At 35.7% G+C, this 20,454-nt stretch overlaps 1 protein-coding gene across 2 annotated transcripts in view; it reads left to right on the top strand.

Moving 5' to 3' along the window:
• Positions 1-20,454, top strand: part of LOC149528527 (uncharacterized) — a 109,031-nt gene that overhangs the window by 39,819 nt on the left and 48,758 nt on the right. For both annotated transcript variants that reach the window (XM_089811926.1, XM_089811927.1), the window contains exons 3-7: positions 12,606-12,750; positions 12,837-14,503; positions 14,600-15,519; positions 15,625-15,709; positions 16,049-16,129. In XM_089811926.1, the coding sequence (XP_089668052.1) occupies positions 12,992-14,503; positions 14,600-15,106 (2,019 nt within the window). In that variant the 5' untranslated portion in view covers positions 12,606-12,750; positions 12,837-12,991 and the 3' untranslated portion in view covers positions 15,107-15,519; positions 15,625-15,709; positions 16,049-16,129. The remainder of the gene's footprint in view (positions 1-12,605; positions 12,751-12,836; positions 14,504-14,599; positions 15,520-15,624; positions 15,710-16,048; positions 16,130-20,454) is intronic.

Raw genomic sequence — 20,454 nt, 5'->3', positions numbered from 1 at the left:
GTACCTCAGAGGTAAACTTGGCATGACAAGTTTGTAAATACATTTGTAATTTAATATATTCATGATAATTGAAAATTAATTTTTTTGCATTTGTGTTTTATGAAAGATGATGATCTTTGATATGTGTGAGGTCACTATTGTAAGGTGACGACCTTATCAATAGTTTGACCTATCCACTAGATATGCTACATTAACTTGTAGCATCTAAGGTGTTAGATATGTAGGTGCAAGTGTTATTATGGTTCTTTGGGCCGGATTTTTCCGGACACCATGATAACTAACTTATCATGGTTCTTTGGGCCGGATTTTGCCGGACACCATGATAACCAACTTTTCATGGTTCTTTGGGCTGGATCTTGCTAGGCACCATGATATAGTTACTATTATAGACCATACTTAAGGTGGTATTAAACTTATATTGAAGTTATGGAAATTGCTTCAATTTCTTCTTTGCTAAAGAGGGAGTGTTGAAAAATTCATCCTCATAGTGAATTGAAGCCAATTCTATATATAATATATGTTAATATATATCTGTTGATGAAAATCTAATATATGAAAGTCTGATTTAATATGAACACACACACATATAATGTGTGTGTGTGTGTGTATCATCATCAACATATATATATTTACATATATCATATTATCAAAGTATATTATTGAAAACATGATAAGTATTGGCCTTATTAAGGACTGAATGCTGATTACGTATCGACCATCATTAATAGTCTTATTACTTTGAATCGGATATCAAATGTGACCATGAAGGGTCATGACCCTACGTGGTGTAAGCCAAGTAGGGTCATGCCCCTACGTGGGCATGTTACTCCATATACTAAAATGCATTTCGAAGACAGCTAAAGAACATCAATTCCAAGGCAATGTGAATCACAGTCTTCAATTCAATAAAATTGGTCTGCTATATATTCTCAGTACAGTCTGAATCAGATCTGCTCTCATCAAATCTCATAGTTATTGTCATTGGCATAATTGAACTGCAAAAGGAAGTCAATCAAACATATCAGAATTCTCAAAAGGAAATTGAATAGTACTCCAATCAGTACAGTATTTCTGCCAATATAAGTTAGCTCAGTCTCCACCAAATCGATCTGATTTCCTGAACAAGCCTTCCTTGGGCAGTAAGCCTTTTTCTTTTAAAGGAATGAGTTATAGGCAGCATGCCTGAATCAGAATGTATGTGCACTCCCATCGTAATACTTCTAACAAATTATACCTATCTTGTGGGTTCATTCCCATTGTGGTTTTTCCCTTAACTTGGTTTCCATGCACAAAATCTGGGTGTTATGTGTGTTCTTGATCTATGCTTTCAAGTTTAATTATCAGATCAGAGGTTAAGTTGAAGTTGTATATGTTTTATGACAACTGCTTCACCCCCTCCCCCTCCTCTTAGTTTTTTGCTGTCCAATTTCCAATATTATACCCCAGTGTCATTCATCATATATGGCTCATTCTTCATAATTTTCCATTTTACCATGTTGATGGGCACTCTACAAAGAAACCATTGATAAGCAATTTCAATTACACATTTGTTTCCCAATTTGTGTCATACAAATTTGTTTCAATTACAAATTTTTATGACAAATTTGTGTCATACAAATTTGTTTCAATTACAAATTTTTTTCATACAAATATGTTTTATGACAACTGCTTCACCCCCTCCCCCTCCTCTTAGTTGTTTGCTGTCCAATTTCCAATATTATACCCCAGTGTCATTCATCATATATGGCTCATTCTTAATAATTTTCCATTTTACCATGTCGATGGGCACTCTACAAAGAAACCATTGATAAACAATTTCAATTACACATTTGTTTCCCAATTTGCTTCTCAACATGTCCATCCAGGGCCATCCCCTGCCCAATTAATAAAAAGGCAGTTATTTTAATCCTCTCCACAACTTGTCTGACAGAGCTTCTTTCCAAAATCAATGTAATGGATTCGCTAAGGCTATCAGATTTACCTTTTTTGGAGTCTTGCTCTCTTGGTGCCAAACGTTTTGGGTCATACTTGTTCTTTGCATCTGCACTTGGCTGGTGATCCTGTCTTCTATGTTGTTCCGCTGCCACAGTCTCCTTATCTCTTTGCTAACCTTCATTGTGGCCTGCACCTCTGCAATCTCCATTATTTCAAAAACCCTAGAAACACAATTTCTTATGTCAATATCAACCAGTGACCCAATACATTTACCTAGGACTTGAATTTCTCCTTCCGTTGCTTCTACTGTTGCCAATTCTTGGAAGAGTCATAAAACCATAAATTACCCTCCATGCTCTTGTCGTTGATACCTCTTACCAACTAGGGGTCTGTTTGATCACACCAATTCCTTGGCCTTTGATTGCCCCAGCTGAAGTTGAGCTTAACATAATATCATTTTCTACCTTGATCAGAATGCCCAACTACACCCTTACCATTATAATAATGCCTGCTTCTCTGTTTTTTCTAAGACAGGACTATATCCTTCTCTTCTGTGCACAGTTTGATGCCTCACCCCTACTCTTTGTGCTTTGCTTGCTCTTCTGTCCATGCTTGCTCCTTTTTGAGTCGTATTCATATTGTTAAATATGTACTTTTATCACATTTTTTGTCAATAGATGCATTAATGGATGGATGATATAACTCATTGAATATTATTTTTTCCATATTATCTACCTTTTTTTGTCATTTCATCCTGAGGTGTGATAAGGGGATTTGAGGTGTAAAAATGAAGACAAATAAGAGTGTGTGGTAAAGAGAATACAGAACCAAGGAGCAGATGCAATCAAAAGGTTTCTATTAATGTTCTACATGCAAATAATAAAGGAAGAGGGACATTGGACTAGCTACATTAATGGATTGTATTTTTCTAGCTTAAAATGAAATTGACAAATTCTGAAGCAGAATGAAATACGTGTGAAAAAAATTCAAAATTAGAAATCAAGAAATAAACAACGGGTATCAAATGTGTTTCCTCAATTTTTGAAGACCCAAAATAAAAAATTTTCAAGTCATTCTCTTTTTGTATGTGAAAGTTTAATAAAAACAACTTCTAACTTTAATTTCTGCGCATCTGGAGCTTCAAACACTAACTTTTGCAATTATTTGATCCGAACTCTAAATTTTGTGTTTTGGGATCCCAAAGCATAACGTTTTGGGCAATCATTTCCAAAACATTAAATTTCACATGTTGGGAGCTCCGAACTCTTTAACTTTCACATTTTGAAAAGCCTGAACCTCAACTTTTACATCGTTTGATCTGAAACCCTAACTTTCACATCTAGGAATTGAAATTCCTAATTTGCGTCCATTGTTACAAACTCTTAACCTTTGAAAACCATATTCACAAGCTTGTAACCGCTTTTCAAAAACTTTCAAGAAGATATATTTAGCAATATAATGCAGAGCTCAATGAGATGTTCTTATTGCTTTTTCACCTACACAAGACATGAAGCTTGTAACAGGGCATGAACGTGGGAGCATGCGGACATGATACACAAATTAGTAGATTAGTTAACATAGATTTCAGAAACAAATGTGATCTTGTGATGTCATGATTAGTAGGTATTAAGGAAATTGCTTTCATCAATGTAATGGAAAAAAATTAAAAGTGGTTTTGAAATTTCCTTTACAGCAGAGTGTAATCAAAACTTGATCAGGAGATCCTATGGTTCAAGTTAGCAAAACTACAAAATTACACTACGTTATTTGAAACTGTTGTTCAGTTGATTGTTCCCTCACGAAGCATGGACTCATTCACCATGATTTTTAATATAATTATAAATGCTGATGAAAAGTTGACAAGGCTGACTCCACAAATAGTTTATATTCTCTCCAACAATGCTCAGATGTGTTTTGATAGTCATGTATACCGTTTGGCAAATTGCTTCATCAATGGGTTGGTTGGCCTGCCATTCTATCTGTACAACTATAGTTTCCTGCTTGATATAGTTCAGAAGAGATCGGTAGTGATGATTCCTGATAGAGAACTTGAAAACTATCTCAATTCTTTCTGCAAGAGCAGCGGCCAAATCGGGTTATAGCAACAGTTGAGTTCTTTGGTAGCAATGATTCCTGATGGAGACTAGACAGCTATCTCAATTAATTCTGTAAGAGTGTCCGAATTGGGATATAGCAACAGTTGAGTACTTAACCTTCAAATGTGTAGGCGATCACCAAATCATCTTAGTGCAGTTGTGTTCAGTTTGGTGAACCAAATAAATCTTATCTTACATCAGTTGGCACACAAGTGGTATAAATATTGAAGCTCTAAATTGATAAATAAAATGTAATAAACAACTCATACGAACAGCTTAACAATGCCTCCAGGAGATGTTTTTAAAAGGAATGTGATGATTGTTAGATACACAAAAAGCATTTGTTTAACATGCTTTAGAACCTTCCAAACAAATATTATTGGCAGGAAAGTTGAATATCCGCAAAATAGACAGATGTAGATGATGCAAACAAACTGTTTGACAAATGCCGTGAATAGATGTCATTGTGAGAAAGGAAGTGTGATTATAGCAGTGTACTCAAAATAAATTTGTTGAAAAGTGCCCCAGCATCCTCTCTGCCTACCTGCATGCATAAACAGAGGCGCATCAACTATTTGACAACTTTACATACCAAATCTGAAAGCATACACAAAGGAATGTAAACAGATCTGACAAGACGACCCATACAAATGTGGTCTCATGGAACATTGTGAGTGCACAATATGTATACAGTAAAGAGCTGGTTTGAAATGCCTTTTCAAACAACACAGTCAGCAGGTCCAAAGCCAATTCAACAATGTTTTACTAGCATTCTTCCCACTTTGCAATAGGGGATTGGATTTGCTTCAAAATATATCAGTAGGGAGGTTTTAGTGGGAAGCAAGTATACTGAAGCAAACATACTTGCTAAAATATGGAAGAATGTGAACCATTTTGACAGAATGCACCCAAGAAATGCGATCTCGTCGAATACAATGATTGGAGAATATGCATGAGCTACATTTTCTGAGTAGAATAAAGAGATTAAGGTTTGAAACAAATATTTAAGAACTTGATACACTAATGGGAAAAACACAGATATGGTGAAGAATGTGTTTTGTTACTGTTTCGAGCTACGCCATTGACGTATATGTTATGAGCCATTTTGAGAATTGTTTTTCTGAGCTTGTGTTTGGAAGACTATTTTGTCCAAAACATTTTGCAGAGACAATGAAGCACCTTATACACTGATCAATGTGGATGGTACTGATATGCGAAGTTAATTTTGAGGTTTATAGAGATTTGGATACAGGGGGATATGACTGAAGATAAGGGTAATTAGTTAATGAGTTGGAAATAGAAGCATTATTTCAAAATCTCTAAAGAGAACTCAAAGGGAAATTTTAGAAAGCATGATGGAATGAGAAAAGCTAGAGATTTTGAGAGAGCTAGAGATATGATATGTATGGTTATGCAAAATTCAATCATAAAGATAAGCAATAACACATTGGATAGTGACCTCATTGCATGTACCTGTATAAGTTCAGTGGATAACTAATAGCAGTGCTTTATTTAATGGGCAAAGGATTTCACATTGCTCTTATAAGGGATTATTATTGAATTTCTTGAGCGTATTAACTATCTTTTAGATGCTTCAAAATTTATCACTCAAAGCCACTCAATTTTATGATGACCAAATGGATTCGCAATCTATAAATGCCAATCAATGTTCCTTACTCCGATGATTGATGAACCGAGTTTATGGAGAGCCTTAAAATTTTCCTTTCCATTTGGATGGAAAAATATGTGTTTTGACCACAGTAATGTGACTCGTGGCGAGTCACGTGAGTTATGCGAGTCAACGAGCCACAATGACCCAGCCGAGTCATAATGACCTGTGACTTGCGAGCGGCGAGTCAGGTGGCGTGACTCGCGTGACTTGCCTGACTTGGGCAGCTTGACCCGGCCGCGGCAGGTAGAACATCGGGTGCTTAAAATAATATTTTTTACCTACTTTTTTAATATTTTTTTTGGTTCTTCCTCACTCTTATAACCCTAAAAGGGCTTCCATAACACTCTATTGTGAGAAGAAGAGAAAGAGAGAGAGGTAGAAGAGAAATAGAGTTTCCTTGTTTTGCAACCAGCTGAAAGGAAGAGGAGAAAAGCTTGCATTTGTGACATTGGAGCTTGCATTTAGATCATCAAGGAGTTTAAAGGAGCTCTTCTCAACACTTCCCAAATCATTTGAAAGAGGTAAGAGTTGATTTTTTAGATTTTGATGATTTTTTTCTCTATGCTTATGGGTTTTTTGGATGAATTTTTTTTTTTTGTTTGTTTATGAGTTTTTTTAAACTTTAGATCTTCATAAAATACAATGCTTAAATGGTAATATTTGGTCTAAAATGTCTTATTGTAGCAACCTTTACATTTTTCCTTACTCATAATGGCTCCTAAAGGTTGAAAACCCAAGCTCTCTAAAGGCAATAAAAAAGATGAGTGTTGGAAGTTCACCATAGACTTTTTGGGTAGAACTGGAACTCAAACAAAATGCTTATTTTGCAAAACCATTAACAGTGGGGGGATAAATAGATTGAAATACCATATTGTTGGCATACGTGGTCATGATACTGAGCCTTGTAGACTTGCAACTATTGAGGCTCAACGTTTTTGTTATGTAGCCTTGGAAAAATATGAACAAGAAAAGGAATTAAAAAAAAAACAATTAGAAGAGTTACCTCAGATTGGTTCTAGTTCCCTTCCATGCTCATCTGAAAATGTTTCTGAGTTAGTAGGTTGTGTTGGAGAAGGTTCTTCCCTTCCCCCCTTTCGTCCTAGTGCTTCTGCTAGTTGTACTTCTACATCTATTCCTTGCACTGCTAGTGGTGCTACTGCTATGGCTGCTGCCCCTTTTAGTAGTACTGGGCCTATTGGTTTTACCTTTCGTCCTAGAGTCAGAAAATCTAGGTTGGACAATTTTTTTGTACCGTGTTCCACTCTTTGGTGCACAAGCCTCACTTGAGAGCTTGGGCTTAAATAAGGAGGTACATGAAGCTGGAATAAGAGCAATTGCAAATTTTGGTTTTTTTGCAACATTCCATTTGTAGCAGCTAGGTACTTCAACTTCATTTATATTTGATTGTTTTATGTTTTAAGTTTTAAAATTTAAATTCAATTTTATACTTTTAACTAGATGTTGAAAATTTGAAATATGCTAATTAAAATATTTTTATAAATGTAACAGTACTCCTTATTGGCAGGGGATGATTGATGCAGTTTCCATCTGTGGTGCAGGGTTCAAATCCCCCACTGAAGATGAGTTGAGTGGCCCCCTCTTACTAAATATGGTTGAGGAGATGAAACTTGAGTTGGAGGACCATAAAAAGAATTGGAGCCAAAAAGGGTGTACCACTATGATGGATGGATGGACAGATAGGAGGAATAGGACCCTCCTAAATTTTCTTGTTTCTAGCGGAGGTAATTCATCATCCTCTACTTCTTGAAGTCTAAATTTTAATATATTATTGAATAACGAAAATTTTGTTTAATTGACTATTGATTCTAGAATGATAATTATTTTGTTTAATTTTCACTTTCAGGATCCACCATGTTTTTGAGGTCTATAGATGCTTCGTCACATGTGAAAAATGCAAAATTCTTATAAGAGACTATTGAGGAGGTCATAAGGGAGGTGGGGGAAGACAATGTTGTCCAAGTGGTGATTGATAATGCAATTAATTATGTTGCTGCAGGTAAAATTTTAACTTCTAACTTTCTAAGTTCTACTTCTAGAAAAATATTTTAGTTTTTCATTAAATTTTGAAAGTTAAAAGTTTTTTAAGACATCAAAATTTTTCATTGTTTACTAACTAATTTAAAATTGCTGCGGGAAATCTTTTGATGGAGAGACACCCAAAAATCTTTTGGACTCCATGTGTGACCCATTGCATCGACCTCATGTTAGAGGCTATTGGCAAGCTTGCATGGGTGAAATCATGTGTTACCCCCTTGTAGCCCCTTGTGAAATCACTGAGCCCCTTGTAGCCCTATTACGAGTTGTTGATGGTGAGAAGCCCTCTATGGGCTACATTTATGAGGGCATGGATAGGGTCAAGGAGGCTATTAAGGCCAAATATGTAGGAGTTGAGGAAAACTATGGCCCTATTTGGGACATAATTGATAAGAGATGGCAAAATCAGCTTCATAAGCCCATCCACGCAGCAGCCTATTACCTCAATCCGGCATACCGTTTTCGTGACGATTTCAAGGCAGACGAGGAGGTTCTTAGTGGCCTATACACAGTGATATCAAAGATGTCCCCTAATCCCACAAATATATTGCTTGAGATGGATGCGTATAATAATGCATCAGGGCCCATTTTTTCAAGTCAAATTTGCAAACAAGGTCGTACAGAATTTCAGCCAGGTAAAAATTGCAACTTAAGCCTTATACAATCTAGTTTCTAAATTTCTAGCTTTGAACTTTAAAGTTCAAATTTTGAAATGAGACTAATATTTTTTTGTTTTCCTTTTTTCAAAATTTAGATAGATGGTGGCAAATGTTTGGGCCTTCAACCAAAAACCTTCAGCAAATCGCCATCCGCATTTTGAGCCAGCCAAGTAGCGCTTCTGGATGTGAGCGCAACTGGAGCATGTTTGAGCACATCCACTCGAAGAGGCCTAACAGGTTGACTGTGCATAAAATGAATAGGCTAGTCTTTGTGCATTACAACCTGCGCATTAGGATCAGGGAGATTTTGGATAGTGATACCTCTCTGATTACTCTAGAGGAGGTTGATCCAGAGTCTGAGTGGATTACTGAGGCTACTGATCCTGTCTTTGATGATGAGGACCTATAGTGGCTTGACCAGGCAAATAAAGAGGGCCAAGTTGAGGCTGTGGCTATGGCAGCAGAGTACCAGAGAGCTCCAGTTGTTCCTAGTGGCACCTCACAGGCATTGGCAGAGCTAGAGACTACAGTTGATCCTAGAGGCACCTCATAGGCTGATGTTATGGCTACTCAGAGTTACTAAGAGGCATTTTATAGATTATACTGAGCCTGAGGTTGAGGCTGAGGTTGGGGATGAGGATGAGGATGAGGATGAGGATGAGGATGACGATGACGATGACGATGAGGATGAGGATGATGATGAGGACTCTGACTGGGAGCCATAGCTATAGTCTTGTTTTAACTTTTTGTTTAACTTAATATATGATCATAATTTGGAACATTTGATGATGACTATTGATTCATTGAATCTTGATGTGTTGGATTTATCATTTCATAATACATATACATTTTGATGGGTTGCATGGTTTTATCCATAGTTCCAAGAATCACGGTGATTCATGCGATTCACGCGATTCGGCGATTCGATTCAAGCCAAACGATTTTTTGTGAATCGGTGAATCGAATCAGCGATAAAGGGTTTATGAAATAAGTTACTCACTAAATTTCAAGGGTTTTTTAAATTTTCCGATTCATGGCCGATTCGATTCCGATTCATGGCCGATTCACGATTCGATTCGGCCTTGCCGATTCCGATCCGATTCCGATTCTTGTTACTTTGGTTTTATCATTTTATTAATGATTCTATGTTTTATTTTTATAATATTTCCTTCAGCTATTGTTTAAACTTTAAAGTTTAAAGTTTAAACTTTAATTACTAGTAATATAGTATTTAGCAATTTACCTTTGTAGTATTGTACTTATGTAATCGATGTATGTTTGACTTTTAGCTTTAAGTATGTGCATTATGATCAAATTATCTTCTATTTAATGATGTTATTGTGTCTTTATGCTTTATTCAATAATGGGTGCATGGAATGTTCTTTAAATTCTAAAAAATCTCAAAATTTCTAGATTATTTTAGTTTGCCGAGACACTGCCGAGTCATTTCTGATTCCGAGTTGGGTCACAAGTCAAGTTACCCATGCCGAGTCCGAATCACGTTACTTTGGTTTTGACTCCTCAAATGGCTACTTGGCAAGATGATTGTACAAGTACAAATGAAGTAGATGAAGATGGAGGTTACCTCAACGAAGTCAATAATTTGGTATTTCTTCAAACATTACAAGTTTCTAATTTCCTTTTTGTAAAATGGGAGTTATGTCACTTGTTGTAACTAAAGTTAGGATTTTGGCTTCTACTTTTGTAAAAGTAAGAGTTGGTTGTAAAAGCATGAATAACTTTCATGCTTTAACTTGGTTCCTAACTTGGAAAAGTAGCATGACAGGGAATCTTCAAATACAAGGCAACTAATTATGTAAAAGGTGGACCGTTGGGGCAGAGGGGAAACTCTAGAGAATTTCTGAGAAAAACTTGCAGTGAGTTTTGATATGACACTATCTATAGAAGGGTTTCCAAGATTGTATAGTCTCATAAAGAAGAAAACGTTTGGATCGTATGTTCTAGATGTCTTTTCAAGTTATTATTACTATGTTTTCTTATTTGAAATTGGTAATAGCTTTTTGGTTATGTGGAAATCGTTTGTTATTACTAAAATACTTATTAACCATGCAATTGAGGTAATGAAATATAGTCTAACTTTGGTATCTTGGTTTGAATGAATTGGAGTTTCGGATCTCTTCATATGTTGAGATGAGACATCATTCTTTCTTTGTGATTGCATGTGAAAACAAACTTTATCATAAAAGCTCCCTTTGCAGTTGTTAGCAATCATGAAATCCTATTTGGTATTCGTTCGTCTGCTTATAGGGCTTCTGTTATTCAACTTTCTTTAGTTTTGTCATGTATCCTTTTTGTACTTTCAGGTGAAAAGTACACAAGAAAAACAATTACCCCTATCATACGAGAGAGCTGCCCCTCAAACGTAGAGAAAGATTGCAATAAGATTGTGATCTGGTTGCAGTCACTCCAACTGTTGGCACAATTGTCACTGCCCATAGGGCAAACAGCGCCAGTTTTGAAGAATCGTTTGCATTAACAAATCTGTTTACCAATTGTTAACAAAAAATGAGTGGTTAAGATATATGGTAAAATAATGGGTATTTTGTAATTTGAAAGCCGTATTGTGAAAGAAGATTTATAATAGAATATTGGGAGGTTGAAATGAATATAAGACTATTAGTTATTCTTTTGAATCCTATGCCATAAGATGCTATTCCATAGGTTTACATCAAGGTTGCATGGGGATGGAGGTACTTGGGGTACTTGAAGTATGGGTATGGCTATTTTTCAAAATAGGGGACGGGGATACTTGGGTATGTCAAACTTTATTTTTAATTATACTTTTATATTTATAGAAAATCTGAAATTGTGGGTCATGACAAATGATTTTCAAAACAAGAATAGTGATAAAGGTTGCAAATAAATGTATTGTTTTCAGTTTCAGGTTTGCGTTATATATTTAACTTTTTAATAATAATATATGATAAATTCGATGCATAACAAAAAAGGCAGACTTTAAACTTGAACAAGAAGATCATAAATCATATGACTAACATATTGCAAATGATAAACTTCTGACTTGAGCAGTCATAAAGTTTATGGTTAATCTATATTGTATCAAAGTTGCAATCTGATTAGGTATTGAATTAAGCTTGATAAACAACAAGCTGATACCCAAACAAAAAACCGAAAAAAAAACAGAAATCTTAATCAAGGTCCTTACTTATGATGCTCTCCACCGAGTACCCATTACTTGGGATATGTGTACCTAGTACTTAGGTATGTGGGTACGAGTATCCATGCAACCTTGGTTTACATATTGAATCCTCTGTGGTCTCTTAGAACATGGGCAGGCTACATTGTTCTCTTAATTTGTAATAGTAATTTTTTTTGTTTTGTTTTGATAAATATCCTTGTATTTTTGCAGATAACTTCTTCCTATGTTACGAGTCTCTGTCTTTTTATGTGCTAGAAATTTGTTTTTTTCTTCAGACTTGGACTTTGTCGACTCCACTGATTCACCAAGTCTTCTTATAAAATGAAATAGGATGAATTTGCTCAATCCAAAATTATTTTTCTAATACAACAGGGCAAAATAGTCCTTAAAGAGCTTTCTTATTTCCTCCTTGGTGTATTATTGCATGAGTAAATAATAAATATCTGAATGAAATCTGAACAGTACAATTCTGTGGCCAGACCATAATCTGTGGATGTTCTCTCTGCTACCTGCTATAAACTTATACGTTTGGCATTGTCATTGTACTTTTCCTCTTATAATTTTGACATGAAAATCTTTTTAATAATTTGATATTGAACGAGAATATATAATAGTGTGTCTGACACAGAAGATAAATCGCTGTGTTACATATGTTGTAGTTATATATCATTGTGCATTTTAATTTTTTGATTTCAAAGCAAAATGAAATTATTGTTAGGAGATTTCTTCATTCATATTTCTTTTCAACTCTCATTGATCTTCTTAGCGATTCAGGTTTATTTGTACAACTGGTCATTATTTAGAGTTAGTGGAAGTCATCCTGAGAACAGAATTGCTAGAAATGGAGTACAGATAGCACTTGAAGGAACCAGAGCATTAGAGTAAGGGATCGTATAATACTTGTCATATTCTTGATAGGCCGTAATTTGCCCATGGGTTATACTGATATAAATTTAGATTATGGAATTCCTAGTTTATATTATCTTTTTTGTGTTGTTTACATGTTGCAGTTTATTTGACCATGATAAATTTAGATCTGGACCAATAGAATCTCGAATAGAGAAGTGCAAGCTGAGAACAATCAATGGGATGAACATTCTCCTAAGGGGTGGAATAGATCAACAGTGCACACATGAAAATGGTTTTCCTTTTCAAGTATGAAGAGTGGTTTGACTCTTTTCTTTTTGGTTGCAGCATTTTTAATATCTTCTAAATGTTTGTCCTGATGTGTGTGTATGTAGGTAATAAATCTATTTCTTACTGGCTTCCCATATAACTGGAAATATGTTATAAATGAATGTTGTAACCGAGTTTGAATGCTAGTGCACTGCCTGCTAGTAAAGAGAACTATGCACGGCAGGAAAAGGATGAAAGTCCAAATTCTCATCATTCACGAATGCACACTGGGGGCAGGGGAACTGTTATACAAATTTTCTTAGATGCAGAGGAAAAAAAATGTGATGGAAAGGAAAGCAAATCCAAAATAATTTCTAGAGAACCCTTGGTAAGAGGCTACAAGAGGGGAAGATATGGCTCCCCTGTTCGATTGTCAAAGCGACTGAAATATGGCAATTTAAGCATAAATGGCAAGCCAAAAGTTCTTACTCCCTCTATAGAATTACCTGAAAAAGCTAATATTTTAAAGGAATTTGTCAGTAATTTATCCATGGGCATTCATACTGCATCTGTAGAAAGGAAAGATGTGATTCCAGAACAAATGCACACATGTAAAGAAACCTATGAAAATTTAGATAAAGATGATCATTTAATAGAATCTGGCAGTAAATTGTTGAGAGAGAAGCCTTTCAAAGTCTTAGTATCTCAGGAGGACAAATATTCTGTTGAGAGAAAGAAGAGTGCTGTGAAATATGAAGTAATAAGTATGAAGGAAATAAGAGAACTAAAGGAGCAGATCCATTCTGGGATTTCTCTTGATGAAGCTAAATTAATACAATCAACATGTTTAGTTACAAATGAATGTGGCGATGAGAACCCGACAAGTAGCCATTTTGAGAGTGCAGTGGATAGCATTCATCAAAGAATTGACAAGAATGAAACAGAGCAATCACCTGCAGAGAATGTGCATTTGGACCAAATGAAAGGCAACTGTACTTCACAACAACAGACAAAAATAATTCAGAAACCAGTTTCAGAATTTCCTGGCACGGGTTGTAGAACAGGAAAGTTGATATCATCAGATGAGTCACAAACAAAGAGAAACAGAATGCATAAATCTTCTCAAGCATCCAGGGATGAATTATGTGGTGAAATTACAGATGAGACTGTTGCAGAGTTGTCTACTGTGACTTGTCATGAGGATACCACCACTGCTGGTGAAGAATGTAAAAAGTACAACCTATTTCCATCTGATCCAGATTTTGGATCAATTTCTAATGAAATAACCAGCAACAAGAAAGATGGGAAGGAGAAGATTGAAGTAGACTGTTTGGCAGATGTTGATTTTGAATTCTTATGTACGAAGGAAGATATTTCATCTGCTTCTGCTGGAATTAAACCTACTCCTTTATTAGAAATTCACCTGAATTGTGATGTCAACAAATCTGTGAAACAAGTGAACAATTCAAGCTCAGGGAAAAGGGGAAAACCTAAGTTCAGAACAAGACATGCAGATCAATCTCCTAAACTATTTGACACATTTGTGTGCTATCAGACCACTGTGAATGATGATGCAATGGTGAAATGCAATGACATAGATGCAACTTGTGACACTAATCTAGATCAGGTGGCAAGGGAAATTGAACATGGTATGACATCTAAGGATTGCACTGAAATTGGCAATACCTGTCCACTGGAAAATGGTGATGGGAAGGAAGGCAACATGCAAATTCAAAAGACTAGTACAAGAACAAACATGCAAACGCAAACCAACAAAAGGCAGTTACCAGATGTAATTTTTATTTTGTATATTAAGGTTTGTTCAATGTTGATCAAATTTTCTTGTTGATATATGTGATACTTTATCTCTGTATGCTATTGTTTGCAGAATATCCTACTCCGTCCTCGATGTTGTGCACATACAACTCTTGAAGGGGTTTCAAAAGAAAATGGAGAACAACTGTACTTTAGGGGGACAAGAAATGCAAAAAGTTCAGATGTGCATTTTGGGCAAATGAAAAACAACTGTACTCCAAGAGGACAAGAAACTCAAATTCAGAAACCAGTTTCAGAATTCCTTGGCACAGGTTGCAAAACAGGAAAGTTGATAGCATCAGATAAGACACAAACAGACAGAAATAGAAATAATAAATCCTCTCAAGCATCAACGGTTGAATTAAATGGCGAATTTACAAATGAGACCATAAAAGAGTTGTCCAATGCAACTAGTCCTGATAAAATCACTGGTATTAGTGAAGAATGTAAAAGTTACAACTTATCTCCATCTGATCAAGAGTCTGGACTGATTCCTAATGAAATAATCAGTCCTGGGGAAAATGGGAAAGGGCAGATTCCAATCGAAGTAGAATGTTTGTCAAATGTTGACAAATTTTAATTTATATCACCTGCTTTGGCCAAAAATAATCCCACTTCATTTCCAGAAAATCATCTAACTAATGATGTCAATAAACTTTTGAAACGGCTGAACAACTCAAGCACAAAGAAGAGGGGAAGTTCTAAGACCAGAACAAGGCACATGGATCGACCTCCAAAACTTTCTGATACATTTATGTGCTATGAGAACACTATGAATGATGGTGTGATACTGAAATGCAATAATATAGATGCAAGTTGTGGTACTAATCCTCACCAAGTAACAAGTGTAATTGAACATGTTATGATAGCCAATAACTGCAGTGACATTGGAGATACTTGCCAAGAGATAACTGGTAATGGGGAGAAAGGCTGCGTGCAAACTCCAGAGACTAGTACAAGAACAAATATGCAAACACAAACCAACAAAAAACAGTTAATAAATGTAAATTATTTTTCTATATTAAGGTTGTTCAAAGTTGATCTATTTTCTCTTATTGATATATGTGGTAATGTTTCTCTGCACTCTATTATTTGCAGAACATTCCACCCCCTCCTCGTAGTCGTGTGCATGCAACTCCCGAAGAGGTTTCAAAAGCATTTGGCTTAAAGACTTCAAGATCTGGTGAAAATCCACATACCCTTTCTGACAATTTTTAAATTCCTTTTAGAACTAGTTACATCTTCAGAAGAGTGTAAGTAAGCTCACTTAACTTGATGCACTACATTTCAAAGTTGGATTACTCTGTTAGGACACATATTTAAGCATAGTAAACATGCTGATGCAAATTAATGTCTTAAAAAGTTCCTTTATATACAATAGTTTTGTTCAGTATGTGTATATCCTCCACTACTTAGATTTTTTAGTGACTTAACGTGGTTGGACAATTAATTGAAACAATATATATCTTTTTATGGAATCTGTATATATGTACCAATTCTTACACTAGTAAGCTTTATGCAGGACGATTACTTGTACCGCCACTTGCTCACTGGTGCAACCAAACAATTGCTCATGATATGATTAGTTCCTTGATTTCTCATGGTATTAGTGCCCAACATCACTCAACATTTATGTTCAGTATTGGTCCACAAATATATTTATTTGCTCAATTATCTGCTTTTTCTTTGGAAGTTCTTGTTTTTGTTTTACTGATATATTTATCCCTAGTCAGCCAGCCGAGTCAACTGACTATGGATGTCTTTATAAGTATTTATGGTATGTAAAATATGTCTTGGTATCTAAGATACTTTTGGAGATACTTTTGGGGGTTAGAAATGTGACTCAATTTTACTATGGTTAATATTGAATAAATTAAACTACTTGTAATGTCGTTGCTATTATTAATAATTTTATTTAATAGTTTATATGTACGGCTCTGTAGGGCCCATTTTTATTTTATTATAGGTAGCATGTTAGCCGTGTCAACACTTTTTGCAATACTTTGTGAGCTTTTCTTGAAGCCATATATAAGTCTGACTAGTAGGCTGTAGCAAGGATGTGAACTTGATATTTTATATGTAATTGTGAATTTCAGTTGGAGTTCTATTTTCTTCCCTTTCGGAGGTGAAAGATCCTCCCTACTCGGCATTTGTAGTTTTGGTGGGAATAACTCCTTACTCTATTTTTCTTTGCTCTCGAATCCAAGGTTTGTATCTGAATTGCTATCATTATTAAATCTGAATTTTTTACTTGTATGTTTGGCAGTTCGATGTCTATCAATCTGGAGTTCATTCTTGTGCCAAATTGTGTTAATATGATTATATTCTTGCTTGCCATAACATCAAATCTTTGTGTTCTCTTTGCACCATAATACTGAACTTGTCTACGACAAAGGCAAGTTGTTGAAGAAGAGTTAGGGTCTACAAACAGAGAACAATTGAGGCGATACAATTGGTCATACGACAGAGTGCAAGAAGTGACAGTATGGTCACATTCTTGCCATATGAACTTTGATGACGTCAAAGCATTATACCGTACTTACTTCCATACTCAATGCCGTATAAATTACTTACCCCATTGTACAAACTTTTGTTGGGATAACTGATATGATTGCTGGGGTGGAATGGTGATGTTAGTGATGTCATGGTACAAATTTGATTGCATGATGTTCAATTATTGTGTTGTCATTGATGCAACTATTGATCTAGTGTTTCTAATATGTTGCCTAGCATAATTGTGATAAGCAGGGTGTTGCACTAAGGATCAATGGGTGTGATCATGCAGATAGTATTGGGGATATCTCTTGAAGTGCATATGGTGATCGTTGCTGCTGAAGTGAAGAGTAAGATGATCGGTGATTTCACAGTGCAACTACTAGAACAATTGGTGACAAGTGATAGGTGATTTGATTGGTTTGTGAAATCCATGTTGAATGGGGTGGAGTGATTGCACAATGATGTAGAGAAGCAAGTAGGTTGATGTGGTTATAAGTAGTCCCAAAATGCAATAGTGACTGGTGAAGTCGTGACAGGTTAAAGAAGAATGAATTCTTGAGTGACAGTCGGTTAACTAGATGATTGGCAACTCGTGACAAGGTTGTAGTGACTTTGGATGAGTTAGTAGTGATCCAATGATGTGGATGAACATCAAGAGGTGATGATTTGACATTACATTTGTTGGTGTAATTAAATATTTACTAATTACACTTACTTAAGATTACTTAGAATAATGCATTGCATAGTAGTTTATCATTGAGACAGCTAGGAGTTTGCACCTCAATTAAGCACATGGTGTAGGAGAATTCCAGTCTAGGTGGTCATAGTTGTTATCTCAATCCACCTTTAGCGCACATATCACATTATCATCCTCATCATCGCACATACTTCATTGCATAATGGAGGATGATCAACCTTTAGTGGACATGTGATTCCACCTTGTGTAGGTGGTAGGTTATCTTCTCCTTATCATTGTCTCTTATCGCCTTTCCTATATAAGGAGACCCGTTATGTACATTTTAATCAATCCATTGGATGTGAATCAAGTCCATTATCAATAATAACTTTCTTGCATCTTACTGCAATTGTCTTGCCAATCTCTTGTAAAGCTATCTTGCTCTTTCATTTGATCTTGGGCGTGTTGTAGAGTCACCTAAAACTGTAACATGGTTAGAGCTCTCAAGGTGTGAAGACCTCTTGTCAAGAAGTGCAACCTTGGCTTGACTCATTGTTGGTGCAGCATTTGGCGATTTGGGCATCACAATTTGGAGGATTATTGGGGTTTTGTATTTTGTGACCTTTGATTGCAGGTGAAAATTGGAGTTTGCTGGTGCACATCAAAGGTTGGCATCATATAGAGGAGGTCCAAAATCCCCAAAATCGAATTTTGTTACATCCAAATTGGACATCTGAGGTCAATTCTAGAGTCATTTAATTTTTGGAGGTGTGACGGAAGTGATTTAGAAAAAATAATTTTAGAGGCAATTTTCAAACAACGATATCTCCCTCATTTGGACTGCTCTTTTCGAGTAATTTTTTGTAGTTTTGGGGTAGAATTTCATGATCTACACAATGGTGTAGGTGATTTTGGATCTCTATTTTTGAGTTTTTCTGAAAATCACAAATCCCAATATTTGCAACTTCCAAGGCTTTGTTTGGACAAATATGGTAACATTTTTAGGTGCAATGTTTTTTGAAAGTGTGTGCTTTTCCATCTAGTTTCCAGATCTGCAATTAGTTTTTAGTGATTTGGAATAGACATATCACTTTTAGAAATAGGTCCTTTTTGGCTATATTTGCTCTTGGTGAATACTTGGTTTTCAGTTTTTTGATTTGCATTAGTAATCTGAAGGAATTATTAGTTGATTTCAGTCATTCTTTGGGTTCATTGTAGATTTCTCAATGGTTCCATTACTCACTCTATATAACTATCATGACTTGAAACAAGCTATTTCTAGTCAGTTGATGAGTATTGGATTTCTTAGAACGATTCTTGGACAGGATGTAGAACCAGCTATAGGTGTTGCAGAAAGGAGAAAATGGTTTGATCGAAGGGATGAAGCCCTTGACACTCTTAGATCAACCATCTCTCATGATTTGCTAAATCACATTGCATCTTGCACGCGTCCTCATAATGCTTGACCAATATTGGAAGGAATCTTTGGTAAACCCGATTGTATGGATAAATTTAGATTAGAGAATGAGCTTATAGGTCTAAGTCTGTGCGATTTCAACAATGTTCAAGATTTTTTGCTAAGTTCAATTCCATTAGACTGGAGCTTTTTAATTGTCGCATTGCTAAAGATGATGAGCAATTGATATTATGTATTCTTTCCAAGCTAGGTCTTGAATATTCAATCTTGATTTCCACATTCCATGCTACCATAGATGCTCTTGGTAGTGCATACAAAATGCCTTCTCTTGATGAATTTGCAGCTTAGCTTATAAGGGAACAAGCAAAGTTAGCACACATGGGTCAATTGAAGCCTTCAAAGCATCAAGCATTGGTTGCAAATGAATCTACTCCAAAAGATTCTAAGGGAAAAGGAAAGAAGCAAAACAAGGATCCTAAGAAACATGACAAAAGTGATGACTCTCCTTCACAAACTCAGTCTGAATCCAAATCCTCTTCAAGAGAGGAATCATCTAGAAGAAAGAGAGAGAAATGTGCATATTGCAAAAAGCTAGGACATGGTGAACATAAATGTATCCATAAGAAGATTGACGAGTTCACTTACATTCTTCAAAATAAGAATATCAAGTTGCCCTTATTAGTGTCTACTCCTACATATCAGGCAACTTCTACATCTATATCATCATCCAAAGACAAAGGTATAGAACAAGCACTCATTGCTTCCACACATCCTGAGCAAGGTAAATGGCTTCTTGATTTAGGTGCATCACATCATATGGCATCTTCTATGAATATGTTTTCTTCTACTGAGTCTTGTACTTCTCCACCTATATAATGGGTAACACCACATACATGAAGGTTTGTGGGAAAGTTTATATTCTTATTAGAGAGGGGACATTTAATAATGTTCTTTGTGTACCATCCTTAATCACTAATCTCCTTTTCAGTTACCAAATTATTCATGTGGCACAAGGTAAAGTTGTTGAGTTCACTCATGATTATGTCTACATTAGGGACATGGAAACCAGAGATGTCATAGCTATGGGAGTTGCTGATCATACATCACGCTTGTATTCCTTTTTCACATTTTGTTGATGATGATATTCATGATGTACCTAACCCTTTATAAAGGGTGAATTATTCATGTGAGAAGAAGATTGAACACTTGAATCACTTTGTTCTTGAGACAAGTGTTGAACTTCTTTCTCCTCCACCTCTTGCTTCTTTAGACATGAGTTCTACTACTCAGCAAGATGATCTTTGTGCTTCAGATCTTGTAGTATGGGATGAATTCTTGG

This window comes from Cupressus sempervirens, chromosome 11 (assembly GCF_028749045.1).
Source record: "Cupressus sempervirens isolate cs-2001-9-10 chromosome 11, ASM2874904v1, whole genome shotgun sequence".
Taxonomy (NCBI): Eukaryota; Viridiplantae; Streptophyta; class Pinopsida; order Cupressales; family Cupressaceae; genus Cupressus; species Cupressus sempervirens.
Note: the sequence above shows the minus strand (reverse complement) of the source record. Positions and strands in the feature narration are given on the sequence as shown.